This window comes from Sesamum indicum, linkage group LG2 (genome assembly GCF_026168435.1).
Source record: "Sesamum indicum cultivar Baizhima isolate 11 linkage group LG2, ASM2616843v1, whole genome shotgun sequence".
NCBI lineage: Eukaryota > Viridiplantae > Streptophyta > Magnoliopsida > Lamiales > Pedaliaceae > Sesamum > Sesamum indicum.
In genome coordinates this window covers 15,536,998-15,555,768 of record NC_142658.1, presented here as the reverse complement: position 1 = coordinate 15,555,768, position 18,771 = coordinate 15,536,998, and the positions used below count along the sequence as shown (strand labels likewise).

The window sequence follows — 18,771 nt, the reverse complement described above, 5'->3', positions numbered from 1 at the left end:
CCACCAAAACCCCCCTTTAAACCACCTAACAGAAATTCCTCACCAAGACCCTCAACTCAACCTACCAGATTCTTGACTGAAGCTGAAGTAAAGGCAAAAAGGGAGAAGAACCTTTGTTTCAGATGTGATGAGCCCTACACTCCCGGGCACAGATGTAAACATAGGCAGGTATACATGTTGCTAGAGGATGAGGGGACCAAGGACTATGAGGAGGAGGAGCAATATAAATAGGTTCTAGAGGCAGAAACTGAAAAGGAAGAGGAGGTGGTTGTTTCACTTCATGCAATGAAGGGGAACTTCCACTACATAACTTTGAGATTGGAAGGGATAGTTGGAGATAAGGAAATCCTCATACTGATAGACAGTGGCAGCACACACTGTTTTCTTGATGAGAAGGTGGCTCACCTCTTGGGATGTAAACTGGAAAATGCAATTCCAATGGTGGTGAGAGTGGCAGATGGTAGCAAGATCACCAGTCAGTTAACATGCCCAAGGTTTAACTGGGAAGTTCAAGGGCATAAGTTCACACATTCAGTTAAGTTACTCAAACTTGGAGGCTATGATTTGGTGTTGGGGTGTGATTGGCTTGGGTTGTATAACCCCATTGAACTTGATTTTCACCAAGGGAAAGTAACTCTGAGTCAAGGTTCTGGCAAGATAATTTTGAAGGCACTACCTTGTAAGGCAGGAGCAAGGGCACTATCCACTCATTCCTTAGCTCAACTTATGAGAGGAAGAAATCTGGAACTGCAGGGGGAATTGTTACTGAGTCATAAGTCTCAGATGGAAGGTGTGGAAGGTGTAAAGGTACAAGAGGTGCTGCAGATGTATGAGGTTGTGTTCCAGGAACCACAGTCATTACCACCTGAGAGGAAAATTGCACACTGCATAGAGTTGATCCCTGAGGCAATACCAAGAAGGCAGCACCCCTACAGGTATGCCTATGGACAAAAGACAGAAATAGAGAGGATTGTCAAGGAGATGCTGCATAGTGGCATCATTAGACCCAGTCAGAGTTCATTTGCATCACCAGTCCTACTGGTTAAGAAGAAAGATGGAGGATGGAGGATGTGTGTTGACTACAGGTATCTCAATAAACTCACAGTAAAGCATAACTTCCCTATTCCAGTTATTGATGAGCTGTTGGATGAATTACATGGTGCCATGTATTTCTCTAAAATTGATCTAAGATCAGGATATTTCCAGATCAGGATGAGAGAGGAGGATATTCCAAAAACCAGTTTTATCACACATAATGGTCACTATGAGTTTCTTGTTATGCCCTTTGGGCTATGTAATGCCCCTTCTACATTTCAATCACTTATGAATACTATTTTTGAGCCTTATTTAAGGAGATTTGTGCTGGTCTTCTTTGATGACATACTGATTTATAGTAAAGATTGGGGTCAACACTTTTTTTGGGTGAATTGTAAGTTTTCATTCATCCGTAATATTTACAAGGTACTCCGGGTATACCCGGAGAAATACAATGGACCCACACTAAAGTTTAAAGAGCAATTAAACCGTGCGGGAAAAGTGACAAGAGGACCCTATAGACAGTGATCATCACGGAAATAATAAGGCCCTCGGGATTGGGTACTACACCCTCAAAAATGAATTCGTTACGATGCCGCCAAAGGGTGTAGACTGTGCATGACAAAGCGAGGTGTCGTGCTTTGTTATGAACGGAGGATCCGGTTTTCTCCTTCTTGAGCCATTTCACCGCACTGTGCAAGGTGGACATACGTCGGTTGATCCCAAGCCATACTCGGATATGTGACCAAACGTAGGTGCTAAACGGGCACTCAAAGAAAAGGTGTTTAGCCGATTCTTTGGTGTTGATGCAAAGTGAACATAAGTCCTCCTCATGGAGGAACTCGAGTCTGTCCCGTGTAGCCAATCTATTGCGCAGACCAAGCCACATGATGAACGAGTACTTCGGCGGGATGAAAGCCTTCCAAATAGCTGCTTTCCAAGGCTGCCTTGCAAGTTTTGGCCTGAAGTACTCATAGGCTTTCGACGTTTGGAGTCCCTTTAGGGTGGACCATCTCGTCATCTGCTCAATCGCTGCCTCTGAAGACCCAAATTCGGTGATCATCCTGTTGCGGATTTCGGCAAGCCGTTGAAGGAGTGGAGAATCCCCCTTCTTCGGATTGGGGTCAACACTTGATACACCTCAAGAAGGTAATGGATATCCTCAAGGAACATCAATTATATGCCAAGAGAAGCAAGTGTTCATTTGCTCAAAAGGAGATAGACTATCTGGGTCATATCATCTCTCACAAAGGTGTAGCCACTGATCCACTTAAGGTGGAAGACATGATCAATTGGCCTGTACCTACCACTGTCAGGGCTTTAAGGGGTTTCTTGGGACTCACGGGCTACTATAGGAGATTCATCCAAGGATATGGTGCTATCAGCAAACCACTTACATCATTGCTTAAAAAGGATGCTTTTGAATGGAATGCAGAAGCTGAGAATGCCTTCAATCACCTCAAGGAACTTATGGTATCAGCACCTGTCTTGGCTATGCCTGATTTTTCCCAACCGTTTATTGTTGAGACTGATGCAAGTGGGAAAGGGATAGGGGCTGTTCTGATGCAAGGTGGGAGGCCCATATCTTATCTTAGTAAGGCTTTGGCCACCAAGAACCTGGGGTTGTCTACCTATGAGAAGGAGTTCTTGGCTCTCCTTCTTGCTGTTACAAAATGGAGGCATTACTTGCTTGGGAATCACTTCATCATAAGAACAGACCAACGAAGTCTCAAGCACATTCTTGACCAAAGAGTTGACTCAATGTTACAACAGAAGTGGGTAACTAAGCTACTTGGACTTAGCTATGAAGTTCAATATAAGAAAGGGACTGAGAACCGGGCTGCTGATGCTCTTTCCCGGAGATCACATCAGGAAGAAGAGCCTCATACCCATGCCATATCCACACAAATACCCTTGTGGATCCAAGAAGTGCAGGACAGCTATATGGGTAATACCCTTTTTCAGACCATTATACAATCTAAGGTGGTTGATGTAACTTCCTTCCCTGATTATAGTTATGAATCTGGAGTACTAAAAAAGGGGGGCAGGATCTGTGTTGGCAATCATGGAGGGATCAGGGAAAGGATCCTAAGAACTTTACATGACTCTACAATAGGAGGACACTCAGGCATCCAAGGAACTTATCAGAGGATCAAAACCTTATTCTACTGGCCCACTATGAAAACTGATGTGCAAGAGTGGGTTAAGGGTTGTGAAACCTGTCAGAGGGCCAAACATGAAAACAATCCCTACCCTGGATTGCTTCAACCATTACCTGTACCAGATCAAGCTTGGTCGTGTGTTTCCATGGATTTTATTGAGGGATTACCAAGCTCTGAAGGTAAGGACTCTATCCTGGTCATTGTGGATAGATTGACTAAGTATGCTCACTTCATAGCACTTAAACACCCTTACACAGCCACTACTATTGCTAAGGTGTTCTTTGACAGTGTTTATAAGTTACATGGCTTGCCTGTGAGCATAATTTCAGACAGGGATAAGGTCTTCACAAGCCGGTTTTGGAAGGAATTGTTCACCCTTTCTGGTGTTTCCTTAGACATGTCTTCTTCATACCACCCACAAACAGATGGCCAAACAGAAAGGATAAACCAGTGTCTTGAGAACTACCTGAGGTGTATGTGCATGCAGAAGCCCAAGAAATGGGCTCATTGGCTCACTCTAGCCGAACTTTGGTTCAACACTAACTATCACTTAGGGCTTAAGGGGACTCCATTTCAAGCACTCTACGGTTATCCTCCACAACATCTTCCTATGGGTCCTTACTTGCAGAATCACCACTCAGGGGTTGCTGAATTGATACATGAAAGAACCAAGGTTCTGCAGATAATGAAGGAGAATCTTCAGCAAGCTCAACAAAGGATGAAATTGTATGCCGATAAGAAAAGGACAGAGAGGGAGTTCAAAGTAGGGGATGAAGTATTTTTGAAGCTCCAGCCATATAAACAGACTTCTGTGGCTTTGAGGAAGCAATTGAAACTTTCTGCAAAATATTTTGGTCCCTACCGAGTTAAGGAGAGAATTGGTAAGGTTGCTTATAAGCTCGAGTTACCGGCTGAATCTAGAATCCATCCTGTTTTCCATGTTTCGCTGCTCAAAAAGAAGATAGGATCAAAGTACTTTCCTTCTGTTAATTTACCAGAAATGGAGGACGAGGTGTTTAAGATATATCCTATTGCTATCCTTGGTCGAAGATTGATTCCCAGGAACAATGTTGGTGTTCCTCAAGTTTTAATTCAATGGGCACATTCCACTCCCGAGCAAGCTACATGGGAGGACTACTACGATGTTGCTGCAAAGTTTCCAAATTTTGATCCTTGGGGACAAGGAGCAAAAAAAGCGGGGAGGAATGTCACGATTTCAGGTGAAAATGCGACATTAAAAAGCAACCGTTCGATGGGAAGATCAAGTGAAGGCCGTCCGATCGAGGGCATGAATGAAATTGGGGAAAATCCCAATTTGGGGGTCCTAAACGATGTCGTTCCAACGCAATTAGGGCGCGATTCTGAAGTGGAGTAAATTGGGATAATTGGGGGAGCTCCTTATTCCGGATTTGGTCAGGTAATAGACACGTGTACGGTCGGGAGAAAGTGAGCCGTTGCTATAGCTACTGTCGTCCTATTTTTGAAACCGCAGACACGCTAAGCCGTGAACCAATTAGAGTCTGAGGAAGGACGAAGCTCTACTGCAAGCTGCCATCTTTTTGTTCCAGTTGACAGACTTTTCTTTTCCTTACACTTTTGTCTAGCATTGTAATCTTCAGTTTTTAAGGGAGAATTGAATGTAAGGAGAGCATTATTGATTTATGAAAAGTTCTGTTTTCCTCTCATCTCTGTTCTCTGTTCTTTTCCCACCCCCATTCTTTAGCTTCAATCGCATTTTAGTTTCAGTTTGTTACAGCATCTTGATGTTGGTTGTGAAACCAAAATTAAGTATAGTGTTTCGATCAGTTTTTTAAGTGTTTTGTTGTATTTTGAAAAGAGAGAGAAATATAAATAGGATTTATTTTTTGAGATAATTTAAAATAAGTATTATATGTTTAATGTCGTGTTTTGGAAAATAAAAATTCATGTTCATTGTCAAATCTTGTCCTTTTTAATATATATATTTATGCATATATGTGTGTGTATATATATGTACGTATTTATGATAAATAGTTAAAAACACTCAATATGATGTTTTTGTATAATGACAAATATTAAGTATGTTTTGACTTATCCCATAAATAAATTGAAAATGAAAATAAACATAGTGAAGTGTTTCGCAATTTCACAAAGTATTTGCAATTTCACATATATTACAAAGTATTTGTTCAATTTTTCAAGAAAAAAGCTTATAAACCCTAAAAACAAGACGGTATAAGCTTATAACTTCTTTTTAAAGAACAAAAAAGTAAAAAGTAACTGATTTATTTCTAAGACCTTTACAATTTCTTTTATATTAATTACAAATTTGTGGTTAATAATATCTTATAAGCTCAAAATTTTACTTTATAGATACACTTTATAAATTTATTTCTAAAACAAAATATAATATTTTATAAATTCGGCAAATAAAATATCTTATAAGATGTACAAAATTATAAGATTTCTTAAATAAACTCAGCCAAACACCCTCTTGTTAACATTTCAAAATAGAAAAAGATTAATCACACATAGCCCTCTCTTATAAAATTCAAAATTGCATTTTTTTCAAAGAAGTTCTAAAGTTACGCTTACACCTCCTTAAAAAAATCTTCTTTTACACCTTACATCCTTTAAGGTTTGAACAAAAAATACAGATCCGAACAAAAAAAAAATTACATAAATTTTTAATTTAGCCCTCAATTAATATTTTTATGTGTATTTTTGTACTTATAAAAGAATAAATGTAATATATATATATATATGGAGTTAGGTTAATTCATTACGTTTTTTTTCTTGTAAGTACAAAATTATTATATGAAAATATTAAATGAGATAAAATTAAAATTTTATGTAATTTTTTTACTAAAGTGAGTATTTTTTATTTAAATCGTAATGAAATGCATTAAAGTGTAAATAGTGAATTTTTGGAAGATGAAAGTGTAATTTTAATTTTTTTGTGATAGAATGTAATTTTATATTTTTAACAGGACTCTAAGTATATAATTAACCCAAAAAGAAATTTTAAAAAAATATGGAGTTTTTAGTATTTTAATACTATTTTCATCCCTTTTTTCCTTTTGCTCTCTCTGTGTCTTGTCAACAAAGAAAACTCTCTGCAGTTGGCAAATTTAACAGAGAGAAACAGTGAGACTTGCAAGAGAAACGGAAAGCAGCTGCTTAAAGTAAAGAAATTGTGTTAGAGAGAGAGAGAGAAGGAAGCAAGATGAGCAGCATAGGCACAGGCTACGATCTATCGGTGACCACGTTCTCGCCGGACGGTCGCGTTTTTCAGATCGAATACGCCGCCAAAGCAGTTGACAACAGCGGCACTGTTGTTGCTATCAGATGCAAAGACGGTGTTGTTATGGTAGCACTCAAATTTCCCGAATTGATTTAGTTTTTAGGGTTTTGATTGGGGTTTTTTATTTCATTTGTTGTTTTTGTAGGGAGTGGAAAAGCTGATTGCTTCGAAGATGATGTTACCCGGGTCTAATAGAAGAATCCACGCTGTTCATCGTCACTCCGGCATGGTGCGGTTTTTACTCTCTCTGTGGAAAAAATTGTTTATGACTTGTGTCTGTTTTAAGATATTGACAATTAATGTTTGTGGAGTATTCGAGTTAGGGACTGAGTCTTCAGTTGCTAATCCGATAAAGGGGAAAACTTTTTGTACATTATGCAGAATCACCTAGCTGAATGTTACTTCTATGTGGCTTGAAATGTGCCGGAATTTTCAGGATAGGTGCGTTATTTGGCCGTAGCCAACAAGAAAGTGAATCTTTTGAGAGTTCGTAGTTTCTCGAGAATATCTAGCTACAAGAAAGTATGTAATATCCTATAGAAAGCTAATAAGTGGAAAGATAAATAGTGAACGGGGAGACATTTTGAGACTTCTGATTTTTGTTTGTAAGCATATTTCTCTTTTTTGCTCTATGCCACCTAGACTATTTGGCCTCTCCTTGCTCCACCCCTTAGTATCTTGCCCTTAATAAGCAGAAGGCATTTCGGCAGTGTTTTAGCTTAGCTTGGAAAATGAGACTTAGGGATTGAGGATTGACTACCATACCAGCCTTTAAATACCATGTGCTTCCTTCCCTGTCCATACTGGTAATGGACTTTCCATATCACATAGTCAATCTCGTCACAAGATAGTTAAGAGAATGACACAGTTTCTTGTTAAGAATTTAAGTGGGGTATTGTTGAGGAACTGGCAACCGTCAAGGTCAAAGTGAAAGGGGTATCCAATTCAAGTCTCGTTTTTCTGAATAGACCATTTCGACTGCCCTTGATGCCTAGGTTTTAGTAAGCTGCTAAAACTGAGGAAGGAACGATTGAGTCTAATTGATCCATTTAATGGAATTGGAAAGAAAGAGAGAATAGGCATTTTGATGGAAACTACTTTAGATATTCTGTTACCAGTCCATGTTACTGTGTCCTTGCTGATTTCTTCCTTTTGCAGGCTGTTGCTGGACTAGCCGCAGATGGCAGACAGATTGTGACAAGAGCAAAATCTGAAGCTACTAATTATGAGAGGTTTTTTCCTTTCTTTTTCTGTGTTGTTGTCTTATGAGGTTCCTTTGTTTTTGTTGTGCTTCATCTGCTAAAACATATTGTCTTGTAATATGTTTACATGCTACTGTTGAAGGAATAAGTGTGGACATGTTTTTTCAGTATGTTGTTGTATCATTCTGTTTTGCAGTGTCTATGGTGAACCAATTCCTGTAAAAGAACTTGCAGAACGTGTGGCTAGTTATGTTCATTTGTGCACACTCTATTGGTGGCTCAGGTTTAATAGTACAAACATTTTCATTAATGACATGCTTACATTTATCTTGTATCTGCATGGTGAACCCAATTTTTTAAATTTTGCAGGCCTTTTGGATGTGGAGTGATTTTGGGAGGTTATGATAGAGATGGGCCGCAGTTGTACATGATTGAACCGTCTGGAGTTTCCTATGTGAGTTGTGTTTTTTGCATTAGTTGTCACTGATGGTAATAGAATTTGATGTCTGTAATGCCTTCTATATTATATCTAGAATTTTAGATTATCAGGGAGCATATTCTGATGCTGTCCATTTAGATTTCCTAGTTCAACGCCTTAAAATATTCTTTGTTTTCCTTATTATGAATTGTCTTTTCTTCTTGATTGCAGAGATACTTTGGTGCTGCCATTGGAAAGGGGAGGCAGGCTGCTAAAACGTAAGTAATCTGTTGGCTTCTTTGTTTAACCCTCGTCATAAATGTGATAAATAGGACCTAAGAAAAAGAAGCAGAATATAGTCACCGCACCCGCACCCCCTGCGGTTGTGTTGTTATTTCCTTCCTGATTATCTTTAACACATTAATCAAACGCTAATTATAATGGCTTTGTTTTTGAGGTCAATCAGGCATCTTCATCTTATATGTTTGCTGGTATACAATGAACTATGTTAATCAAATTTTGCATTGACAGGGAAATTGAAAAATTAAAGCTTTCTGAAATGACATGTCGACAAGGAGTCATTGAGGTGGCCAAAATGTGAGCTTTTTTCTTTTAATGATGTTTGATCATTTACATTTTTTATGAATGTGAATGTACGATCACAAAGAACTTTGTTTCTATTGGATATTATTGTCTAGATCATATTTTAATGCCTGTTTAGCAGTTATCTATTTGGTAGACTATGCATAATCACTGAAACCTCAAATTAAGAACTTTAAGCGCTCTTGCAATTTTTTTGTATAAATACTTGGTCTGACTATGGGGCTGACAATTATCTTACAGATAAATATTTGTTAAGGTATGATAGAAAGAAGATGACATGTTTTGGCTGTTATATGTTGTACTTATCCAGAATGCTATCCAATATAAGAACTTCGCCATAATTGTTGAGGTATAATAGAACACCTTGGAGAATGATACAAAATTTGAGATGTTTCAGCTATATATTGTACTCAATCAGAACGTTATACAATAATGAGCGCTTTGGACTAAGTGTGTCGAAGATCGAACACCAACACTTTTTCTGTTCTCAATTGTATCATGTCACAGACTGCTACCCAAATGAATTTCTACAACCTTGCATAATATATCTACTTTGACTTAATCTTCAGGATTTTATATGTGGTGGGGAGTCAACACTTTTTCATGTATTGTATATAATGTGGCTTGTTTAGAACTCCTCCACTGAGGGAAAAAGGCAATTGTGCTTTCAATTGAGACATGATATCATTTAGCATGAAGTGTTCCATAGAGTATTCATATCCCATAATAGCTTTAGAGTAGATAGTGTATCCTCCCTAAAATGAATGTTCCATTAATACTCTTGACCAATCAAGCAATAGTGAGCAATTCAGTTTACTTATTTGAAAGTTAATGTTGAACAACATAATCACTATGATCTGAAAGTTTAATAAAGAATTGTCGAATAAATGATGTAAAGTTAGTAGCTTATGTAGACTACTTGACTTTTGTGCTGTAGAATTTTATCGTAGCAAACTGAACATTGAATTCTGGACAAGTGCGTGTATCAAGTACCAATTTGGTGGTGTTCATTCTTAAACTATGCTGTAATTTAGTTCCAAACTGAGAGTTTGTGCAATGTATTCTTGCTTTGTCAACTTTGTCATTCTGCTTTCTATCTGTTAGTGGTTTTCTTCATCTTTGGCCCATTGTCTTTTGATAAGCAGTATTTATGGAGTACATGATGAGGCGAAGGACAAGGCCTTTGAATTGGAAATGAGTTGGGTTTGTGATGAGTCAAACCGTCAGCATCAAAAGGTAAAATAACACGTTTATTAGCAAATAGCTACTGTACATGATAGCATCTTGCTTATCAAAGAGACTTCCAAAATTAGAAGTGTGATCTTATGAAATGTATCAGGAAGATTAAATTCAAATGCATAGCTCATATCAAACATGCAAATCTCTTCTAACCTTAGCAAGTCACCTATTCAATGAATCTCACAGCAGTTTATGAAAGTCAAGTTGGAACCGACTTATGAAATGTATCAGCATGAAATTCTTATTGCTCGTCTAAAATTGTTATTGTATGTGATGGATGTTGTTTACAAAAGAACTCTTTTTTCGAGTGAGCTGTGAACATGCTAAGATTCAGAATTGGGAGGAAACTCTGCCTAGACATATAGTCTTGTAGCTTTCTGTCTCGGGGATTCTTCAGCGCAAGTCCTTCACAGAAAATACTCCAAATAGAGATCCTCTGTTGTATATACCGTTTGGCCAACTAGATGTTAGTTCCTCATTATCATATGCTGCTTTTTCTTGGGAATGTGCTTCCGCAAGCTGGTGTCAACTAGGTGCCCATTTGTTTCCTCATTATTGAATTCTTTGGTGCTGCAACATTTGGCAGCTCTCATGAAAATATTTCAATGGGCTTGAAATTTTTAGCTATATTTCTGAATTGACGATTTTGCCTATTGCTCATGTACAGGTTCCCGATGATCTATTAGAGGAGGCCAAGGCAGCAGCTAAAGCAGCGCTTGAAGAAATGGATGCAGATTAGTAATGTTATCCTGCTATTTTGTTTTCATTGATTCCTCTTGTCAACTCTGCAGTATGCTATGGTGATATAAACATATGTATGATTAGTTTCCATTGCCAGATTTATGTTGCCTTTGTCAACTTTCTCCAGCTTTACTTGAGGGATTATATCAGCTTGAAGATCTGTGTTACAGAATTCTTGAAGTTTACTCAGCCATTCCCTTGGTTTTCCGTGTATATATGCATTACAAGCCTTCTATGCATTTGAAAAATGGAAAACTCACTCTTAACATGTGAAGCATGGACATGGATGTAAAAAAGTTAGGACATGAAACGGTAGTGATACGGCTATATATGATATATATTTTTTATTATATATATTCTCCATTTCACATCAAATTAAAATATTCAATATGAAAAATATCAAGATAAAATATAAACATTAATTAATTTATTTTAAAAAGTAGCAATGAAATTTTCTAATAATTTAAATTAGTTAAATCGTCGTGAGCATTTCTCGAATTTAGTAATTTCATCCCAATATTTTTAGTTTGAGAGGAGTGAATTTTTTTTTTTTTTTTTGTGAAAGACAGTTCAAAAGTTTTTGAAATCATATAAAAAAAAGAACAAATGAAAAACATGACCAAAACGTGTTGGACATGCCAACATGTGTATTTGACGCCGTGTTTTTTTTTATTATTATTATTTTATATTTTCGGACATATGGATGTCATGTTTGACACGTGTCCCAATCGTGTTCGATAAGTGTTCGACATTGCATTAGATAAATTTTTGGAGTGTTCATGCATTATAATTCTTAACAGTTAATATTTAGCACAGGAGTTAATATATATGGTAAATTATGAGTTTCCAGAGATTTAACAAAATTAGAGATTCATATTCGTTGTTTGAAAATTTATCATACCTTCTTATTTTAATAATCGTCTAACAACTAACCCAATCTGTTATCTCTTTTCATTCATTTTTTCTGGTGAATTTTGTATTTGTGAATTATAAATAATAATTTTATTCATTTTCTTCCATATTAAGTGGATACTTTTTATAACTTTTCACTTTTTTTAAAAAAAATACAGTAAGAGTAAATTTGATAATTCCAAATATATATTCAAGCACTACATAATTTCATTAAGAATTGGTATTAATAATTTTTAAAATGAGAGATATTTATAATTATATCAAATTTGAGTGTTCGTTGTAATTTACCATAGTCAACAAGCAAAAACTACGTTCAACCAATCAGACATTTTCTCTACTGGGACTGCACCTATCAGACATTTGATCTAGTCTATCTTTACATGAAAAAATAACCAACTCTAAATACAATACCTCTTTGGCAACCCTTCTCAAATGAAGAAGAAAAAAAAGACATCCTATTTTACCTTGTACAAAGACCACAACCAAGAGTCAGATGTCCTCTGGGCTCCCCTCAAGGTCCACGTTTCCAGTTGTCTCAGCAGTTAATTCCCCATTGCCCTTGCCTTGGCCACGGGAACATGATACCAGGAACAGCCCAATCACAAAATATCCAGGCACAGGTGAAGATATCAGAGCTCTCATGCTCAAGTCAGGGACAAGCTGAGGGTTGTCCCACATCCATCGGAAGATCCACCTCCATCTTCTTTATACATCATATCCAGAAACGGCCCCCAAATCTTTTGATCTTCTTTATATATTTTACCAGAAACAGCCCCCAAATCTTTTAAGAAACGGCATCTCTTCTTCGGTGTTTAACCCCCGAACTCTCAGAAGGCTGCTCCAGGGATGGTAACTAGAAATGGAACAGGTGAAATGAGATAAAACCCTGCCAGTGTAATAACTGTGTATAGTTTTAACCGGACGTGTCGACTTCCTTTCCACTATCTTCTTCACGAATATGTCTTCTCAACCTTCTTAGCCAAACCCCATAGTCAATGGGATATGGTGTGCTACATAGGCTGTCAACATAATCTGCAAATGCTTTCAGGACAGCAGAGATGTCACCAAGCTTCTGCTGGATGAACCTCCTTGACCACGAGGTTTCCCTCCATTGCAGTGCTCCCTCAACTGAGTCCAGGACAGGCAAATCCCCGCCAGAAGAATAATAGAGCATGTATACCAGGCTCTCTGCATCGGAAGCAGAACAAAGTTTTCCCTCCTGAAGTGCAGAAGTGGAAGAGAAGTGAAGATTGAGTGCTGGGCGATCCCGATCTTCTAAAATAGCATGACCCCAGCCAATAAGGACATAATATGGCTGCCTCATACCAGTTCTCACACAGATAACATTTTCTGGCCTGATATCACCATGCCGGATTCCAGCGGAAGCACTGGCAGACAGAGCTGATAAACAATCATGGCAACACCTGATAGCCTCCTCTGCACCAAATTGGCCTGCTCTTACCAGGTCAGCAACAGTCCTTCCTACTGGAGTAGTGACTAGGACAGGAGTCCCACACCATGGGTGGTCGCAGTTACCACCTGAGCTTGGTCTCCGACACTGACCAGGATGAACTACCCGGCCAGATGCATCCAGTTGAGGAAGATACTTACTGGACAAACCTTTTTGTTTCATAACACTCAGTACTTTAGTTTGCCTCTGAACTTGATACCATAATTTCATATCTTCCCATGCTGGCTCCAATTGTGAAGGATATGAACCAACATACAGAAACGAAGCCTGTCCAGGATCATCAACAGAAGATGCAAGATAAAACTGAATCTCTCCATCATTCAGAACCTCATCTATCTGATAACCTTTTTGCCAACTAGAATCTTCTAAGAGTAGAACATGCCCTACTTCTAGCTTCACTAACTTCCCAGAATCTACTTTAGTGGATTCATCCTGTACTTCTACAATTTCAGGTGAAGCTGTATGATGCTGGAACCTAAACAGACCATTCCCATTTACCCTCATGTCCCCCAATTGCCTCTCAATTCTTCTTGTTTGAAGACGGGAACTGTGGTCAGCGGCTAAATCCTCAATTGAATTCTTAGGCATTCCAGCATATTGTGTGATGGAATGAAATGTAGCATAAAGTACTTGTAAAGCACCAATGTCCCCCCAGTTAGCATTTCCTAGCTTGTTCCAAATCCTATCAACTGGGGAAATTACAATTTGTGAATGATTCTTGAACCAAGCAGCGGCAGATTCATATACATTGTTTAGATCAAATTCCAACTTATTCAGATCACCTTCAACTTTAACAACACTGCCATATTGAGAATCGAATAGAAGTACATAAACAGAATTCAAACTCAGAGGAATATGTGATCTGCTGATACTCCTTGCGAGCAATACCCGAAGAGCAAAGAACAAAGCTTCACCAATAATAGAGAAGGGGGGTATTGGATCATCCTCCACTGATGTTAGACTCCCAACATCAGGCCTCAGCAATGCCAATTCAACAATGTCATCCCACTTCCCCTGTGGATGTCTTTGGTTCTTTAGCATTATAGCTGATGCACAAAGCCCTCTAATTTTACCTTTAGCAATAGCCTTTTCGGCTTCGTAAAATTTCACGTTCCCATCATACAAAGAAGAGACATAGAAAGGCATTACATCATTCTCATGCCCCCAGAAAGCTTCCCACAGGCTATGTGCACTGGTATGCAAGAAATCCTCAAGAGCAAGATAAGCAGTTGCTTCGACATCGCTGGATGTTGATGCATGAATAGCATTAGGCATCCGTATCAGCTGCTGAAATTGAACCCCTTCAAGTGCATAATCAAACTTCTGAAGGTCTATCAACTCAAAAGGAACATCAAAAGCTGGCGATGCATTACATTCAGATATATCCTCAAACCAATCTGTAAGATTTGCTTTCAGGATTTCACCGTCCACAAACCTGCGGAAGAACTCCTTCCTATCCTGAGCCCTACCACCAGATGAAATACTGGACTTTTTAGTTGCAGATTCCACCGAATCTCTATCTGGAGATATACCTAAAGATAAGAGTTCTCACACTTCCATCAGTTATTTTAGGACATTTCTAAAGGATGGCTTTGTATTTGAGATGAATCAAAGTAGCAATGGAATAAAACTGAAACTGATACAAGAAGCAGCAAAATATGGTGGACGAAAGAGCTAGTAGTTCACTACTGTGTTACAAACATATGCAAGAAAACTACATATCATAGAATTTCAGATTTGTCAATATACAGTATAAAGATGCCAAGTTATAATCAATTTTTTTAGTATAATGGTGCATACTTTTTGAGTCAAGGGACATCTGTCTTCCAAAATGAATAGGTTATACTGGTAAGTTATCTAAATGCAAATTCCCCAAGTTTGCATCACTTTGCCATTTCCAGACGCATGTTTACATATTAAACTTTAAACCAAAAACTTGGGTGAAATGTCATGCCCCAGGCCGTGAGCCAGTTGGACACGAGCACTGCCTCCAAAAAATTTTGCTATGAACAAGTAGCCGAAAAGGAATCTTCAATGATGCACTTAAGTATTTTGTCAAAGCTAATATGTTGCTTATCTTATTAGTTTCTGATCCATAAGGGATGGGGTATTACATGAAAACCATCCAAAATCCAAATAAAACAAAATTAATCATTTCCACAAACTCATGAACCAATCTGGCATCAAAATACAAAAACAAGGAACTAATCTAATTTACCTTGTATGTATGAAGTCAAATTTCTTTTCCAGAAAGATGTGTGATTAATTTGACCAGGCAAGATATCTTATCTATACTATTAATTTATTTGTTCTTATATTTATCTACCTCTCAATGGTGGAAACAGAGAAACCAAATCTCTACTCGAAATATATGTTAGGACTCCAATTATGTGTTTTACGGCAACACTAGTCTAACTTCTATTTAGAGTAGATTGAAAAGAACTTTATTGCAATTACAGGGACAAAACTCGACCATGACAAGCTATTGAGACCAATAAATTGAAACTTTTGACGAGAAAATAAAGTTTAGTTTTAGAGTGAGCAGGGAAGCCTGTAAACAATCACCTAAAATGACATGGTTAAGTGCGTCTTAAACGTAAAGGTGCATATTGAAAGAACTTAAATTCAGCTTCATGCAGACATTGTAATAAATTAATGTACACTTAAGCATTGTAAAAAGCTGCACCTAACACACGCACACAGTAATTTCACACCTATCAGCAAACAAATATACATTATGTAACAAAATTACTAATGTTCTCCAGTTTACAAGCAATCAAATATCGTATCTCGAAAGCAATTCATTTGCCGTCACCTTAAGCTAATCCAATATCCATCAGACTCCAGAAGTTTAACAAGAATGAGACACCACCACTAGCCCCCACACAAAGAAATAAGCTGAAGAAATTTGAGAAAATGCTGAACAAGTAACATACATAAGCGCACTTATAAACTAACGAAATCCCCTAGACTCAAGGTCAACAAATCAAACAAAATAAATCTACAGATCACAACCAAGAAACCACAGCTAACTCCAATCATTACAACCATCACACGCAGCTACTCCGATTCTCACTACTCGAATTCACAAACAACACAACCAAGCAATTCAGAGTAAATGACCACAACAAGAGCTAGAATTACTTCATAATTCAGCTAATCCAACGTAATCCAAGTCAAAACAAACCAATCAACATAAAAACCCCTAGGGTTCTAACAGGGAAGGGGAAAAAAGAAAAAAAAGGTCTCAAACTCTAGCTTACCTTCCATAGCAGAGGCGAAAAATTGCAAAAAACAGAGTTCAGTCCTCCTCCTAGATCTTCACGTCAGTCAGCAGCAAGTCATCAGCTGTTCTTCCTCATCTCTCTCTCTCTCTGCACACATATTTTCTCTCTCTAAAACCACCCCTCTCATTTCTCTCTCTACATGCATGTAGCTGTCCGAGCGCTGAAAAGACCAAAATCCCTCCGTTTAACAATACTTGTGTTTCTGTTCGCTTTCCCCTTTGTCGTCAAATCTTTCTATTTTCTATTTTTATATATAATTGGAAAATGTACAAACTAGGGAGCGCGACGTACAACACTTGAACCCTGTGTTGTGCTTTTCCTCAGCTATTTCAATTATTGGGAATTAGAGTTAAATGGTTGATTGATCCACTAATACATAATTAATTATTAGGGCTGCCAATAATTTAAGACCATTTATTTATTTACACTTCATAAATGCTTTTTCATTTATATAACTCTATATTTAGTTTGATGTATGATAGTTAATAGGAAAATTATGAGATAATTGCACTCTCTCCCCTGAGATTTGGTGTAATTACACATAAACTTTATGTGGTTTGAGAAATTATACCTAACACTCATGTATTTTGCTTCCGTCTAACAAATAAGTCCCCCCATTAACTGAATTTGTTGATATTAACAAAAAGTGAATGAAAATATATATTTATCCTCGATTGACTTATTACATGTTAAATAAATTTTTTTTCCAACTAAACTATTCTTACATGTTAGACGGAAGCAAACCTCAAAAGTGTTATTTGTAATTTTTTAAACTACAAAAAATTCATATATAATTACACTATATATCTTGTAATCATCCCTTTATATTAGTGTGAGTGGTACATATATTTAATTCGATGTACACTAATGTAACCATCTTAGTATGATAGTTAATAGAAAAATTATTCATTGAGATTTGATATAGTTTCAAATACGAAGGACTATATAATTTTTTTTATTTAAAAGAAATATTTATAATTTTCCAAACAACGAACGAAATTTATAATTATATCAAATTTCATAGAAAATAATTTTTTAATTTACCTTATAAATAATAATTAAATAATTTATGTATGGAGGACTAAAATACTAACCTCATAATTGTAAAATCTCTATTTTATTATATGAAAAACCAAAAATATAAATTTAAGTGGATAAAATTGTTAGAGTTGGAAGGAGGTAAGGTAAAACAATAGATTGATGGGTTTGGAAAGAACATAAATCAGATTTGAAGTGCAGCCATCATCTTTTCAAGAAAAAGTAATTTCTCATAAGTGAGGGACCATGTTCTAATATTCCTCACAACTCTATATATATTATATTTATTTCTTTATAAGATAAATAATATTACATTTACACCCCCTCACCTATTGCCTTTTTAAACAAACCACCCTATCTATTAAAAAATTATAGAACCCACCCCTAACAGCCTTCAAAATTCAAATGCGTTTGTTGACTAGATTAATCTTTAAGATATTTTTTTAAGGACAAAAAAATGCCCTTATGGCGTTTTTATAATTATCAAAAGGTAGAAAGGATGTCAAAGTAATTTTTTTCTAAGATTAGTAATATGACCCATATATTTTAATTATTTATACCGAGTTTTAATTTAAATATAAATTATTATATTAATTTTTTTTTATTGAATCTCTATATAAAATTTTACTTTTTAATAATTAAAATATTAAATTATTTAATTAATATATAAATTATCCCTTAGTAAAATTATTAAAATTAAAGGATTATTTATCCTCTAATTTTATTTATAAATAAAATTTACTAAAATTAAAATTTAAAAATAATTTATGTATTTTATATAAATCATATTAGAAATAACAAAATAAATAATTCATTTATTAAAAAGATATTTTAAATTATTAAATTATATATTTTATAAAAATATTATTCCTTCTTCCCCAACTGCACTGCCATGCCCATTCTAACCCCTATTTTATTAAAATAACTTTTAATGAATAAAAATTTATTTTATTGATTTTAATTAGATTTATGTAAAATACATAAATCATTCTTAATTTTTATTTTAATAAAACTTAGTTATAAATAAAAATAGAGGATAACTAATCTTTTAATTTAATAATTTACACAAGTGTGATAATTTTTAATTTAAATTTATAATCTATTAACTAACTTTATTTATATATTAAGTAAATAAATTAATATTTTAATTATTAAAAAGTCCAATTTTATATAGAGATATTTTAGAAAAAAGTTAATAAAATAATTTAAATTTAAATTTAAATTAAAAGTTGATATAAATAATAAAAGAAATATATATGAGATCATATTACTCATCTTTAATATTACTTTGACACCTAAGGGTATTTTTGTCCTTAAAAATTTATTTGAAAAATTGACCTAGTTAACAGGGGTATCTTTAGATTTTAAAGGTTGCTAGTG

The 18,771-nt window shown here is 36.0% G+C and overlaps 3 protein-coding genes across 4 annotated transcripts; 2 read left to right on the top strand and 1 right to left on the bottom strand.

Moving 5' to 3' along the window:
• The first annotated feature begins 285 nt into the window (after nucleotides 1-285).
• Nucleotides 286-1,563, top strand: LOC105155919 (uncharacterized). The gene has a single exon (XM_020691945.2). It carries the CDS (start codon nucleotides 286-288, stop codon nucleotides 1,561-1,563), a length of 1,278 nt encoding a protein of 425 aa, XP_020547604.2.
• Nucleotides 1,564-6,256: 4,693 nt separating this feature from the next.
• LOC105155781 (proteasome subunit alpha type-3) lies at nucleotides 6,257-10,896 on the top strand. The gene is made up of 9 exons (XM_011071730.3): nucleotides 6,257-6,546; nucleotides 6,626-6,709; nucleotides 7,639-7,712; nucleotides 7,879-7,965; nucleotides 8,052-8,136; nucleotides 8,332-8,378; nucleotides 8,632-8,697; nucleotides 9,849-9,939; nucleotides 10,610-10,896. The coding sequence occupies exons 1-9, from the start codon at nucleotides 6,403-6,405 to the stop codon at nucleotides 10,679-10,681; spliced, it is 750 nt and encodes a 249-aa protein (XP_011070032.1). The 5' UTR covers nucleotides 6,257-6,402; the 3' UTR covers nucleotides 10,682-10,896.
• A 922-nt stretch (nucleotides 10,897-11,818) lies between these two features.
• On the bottom strand, nucleotides 11,819-16,571 carry LOC105155780 (uncharacterized). 2 transcript variants are annotated; one of them, XM_011071729.3, is made up of 2 exons: nucleotides 16,330-16,571; nucleotides 11,819-14,598 (listed from the first exon to the last, which is right to left on the bottom strand). In XM_011071729.3, exons 1-2 carry the CDS (start codon nucleotides 16,334-16,336, stop codon nucleotides 12,509-12,511), a joined length of 2,097 nt encoding a protein of 698 aa, XP_011070031.1. In that variant the 5' UTR covers nucleotides 16,337-16,571; the 3' UTR covers nucleotides 11,819-12,508. The 2 variants fall into 2 exon arrangements, with proteins under 2 accessions (XP_011070031.1, XP_020547529.1); XM_020691870.2 differs by having other exon boundaries at nucleotides 11,819-14,531.
• Nucleotides 16,572-18,771: the final 2,200 nt, after the last annotated feature.

What these genes read in the sequence shown, in the direction of transcription:
- LOC105155919 (XM_020691945.2), top strand. Translation starts at nt 286, where the DNA reads ATGAAGGGGAACTTCCACTACATAACTTTGAGATTGGAAGGGATAGTT.
- LOC105155781 (XM_011071730.3), top strand. Translation starts at nt 6,403, where the DNA reads ATGAGCAGCATAGGCACAGGCTACGATCTATCGGTGACCACGTTCTCG. An exon ending in ACACTCTATTGGTGGCTCAG is followed by an intron (nt 7,966 to 8,051) that starts GTTTAATAGTAC and finishes TAAATTTTGCAG; the next exon opens with GCCTTTTGGATGTGGAGTGA. An exon ending in GTCATTGAGGTGGCCAAAAT is followed by an intron (nt 8,698 to 9,848) that starts GTGAGCTTTTTT and finishes TTTGATAAGCAG; the next exon opens with TATTTATGGAGTACATGATG.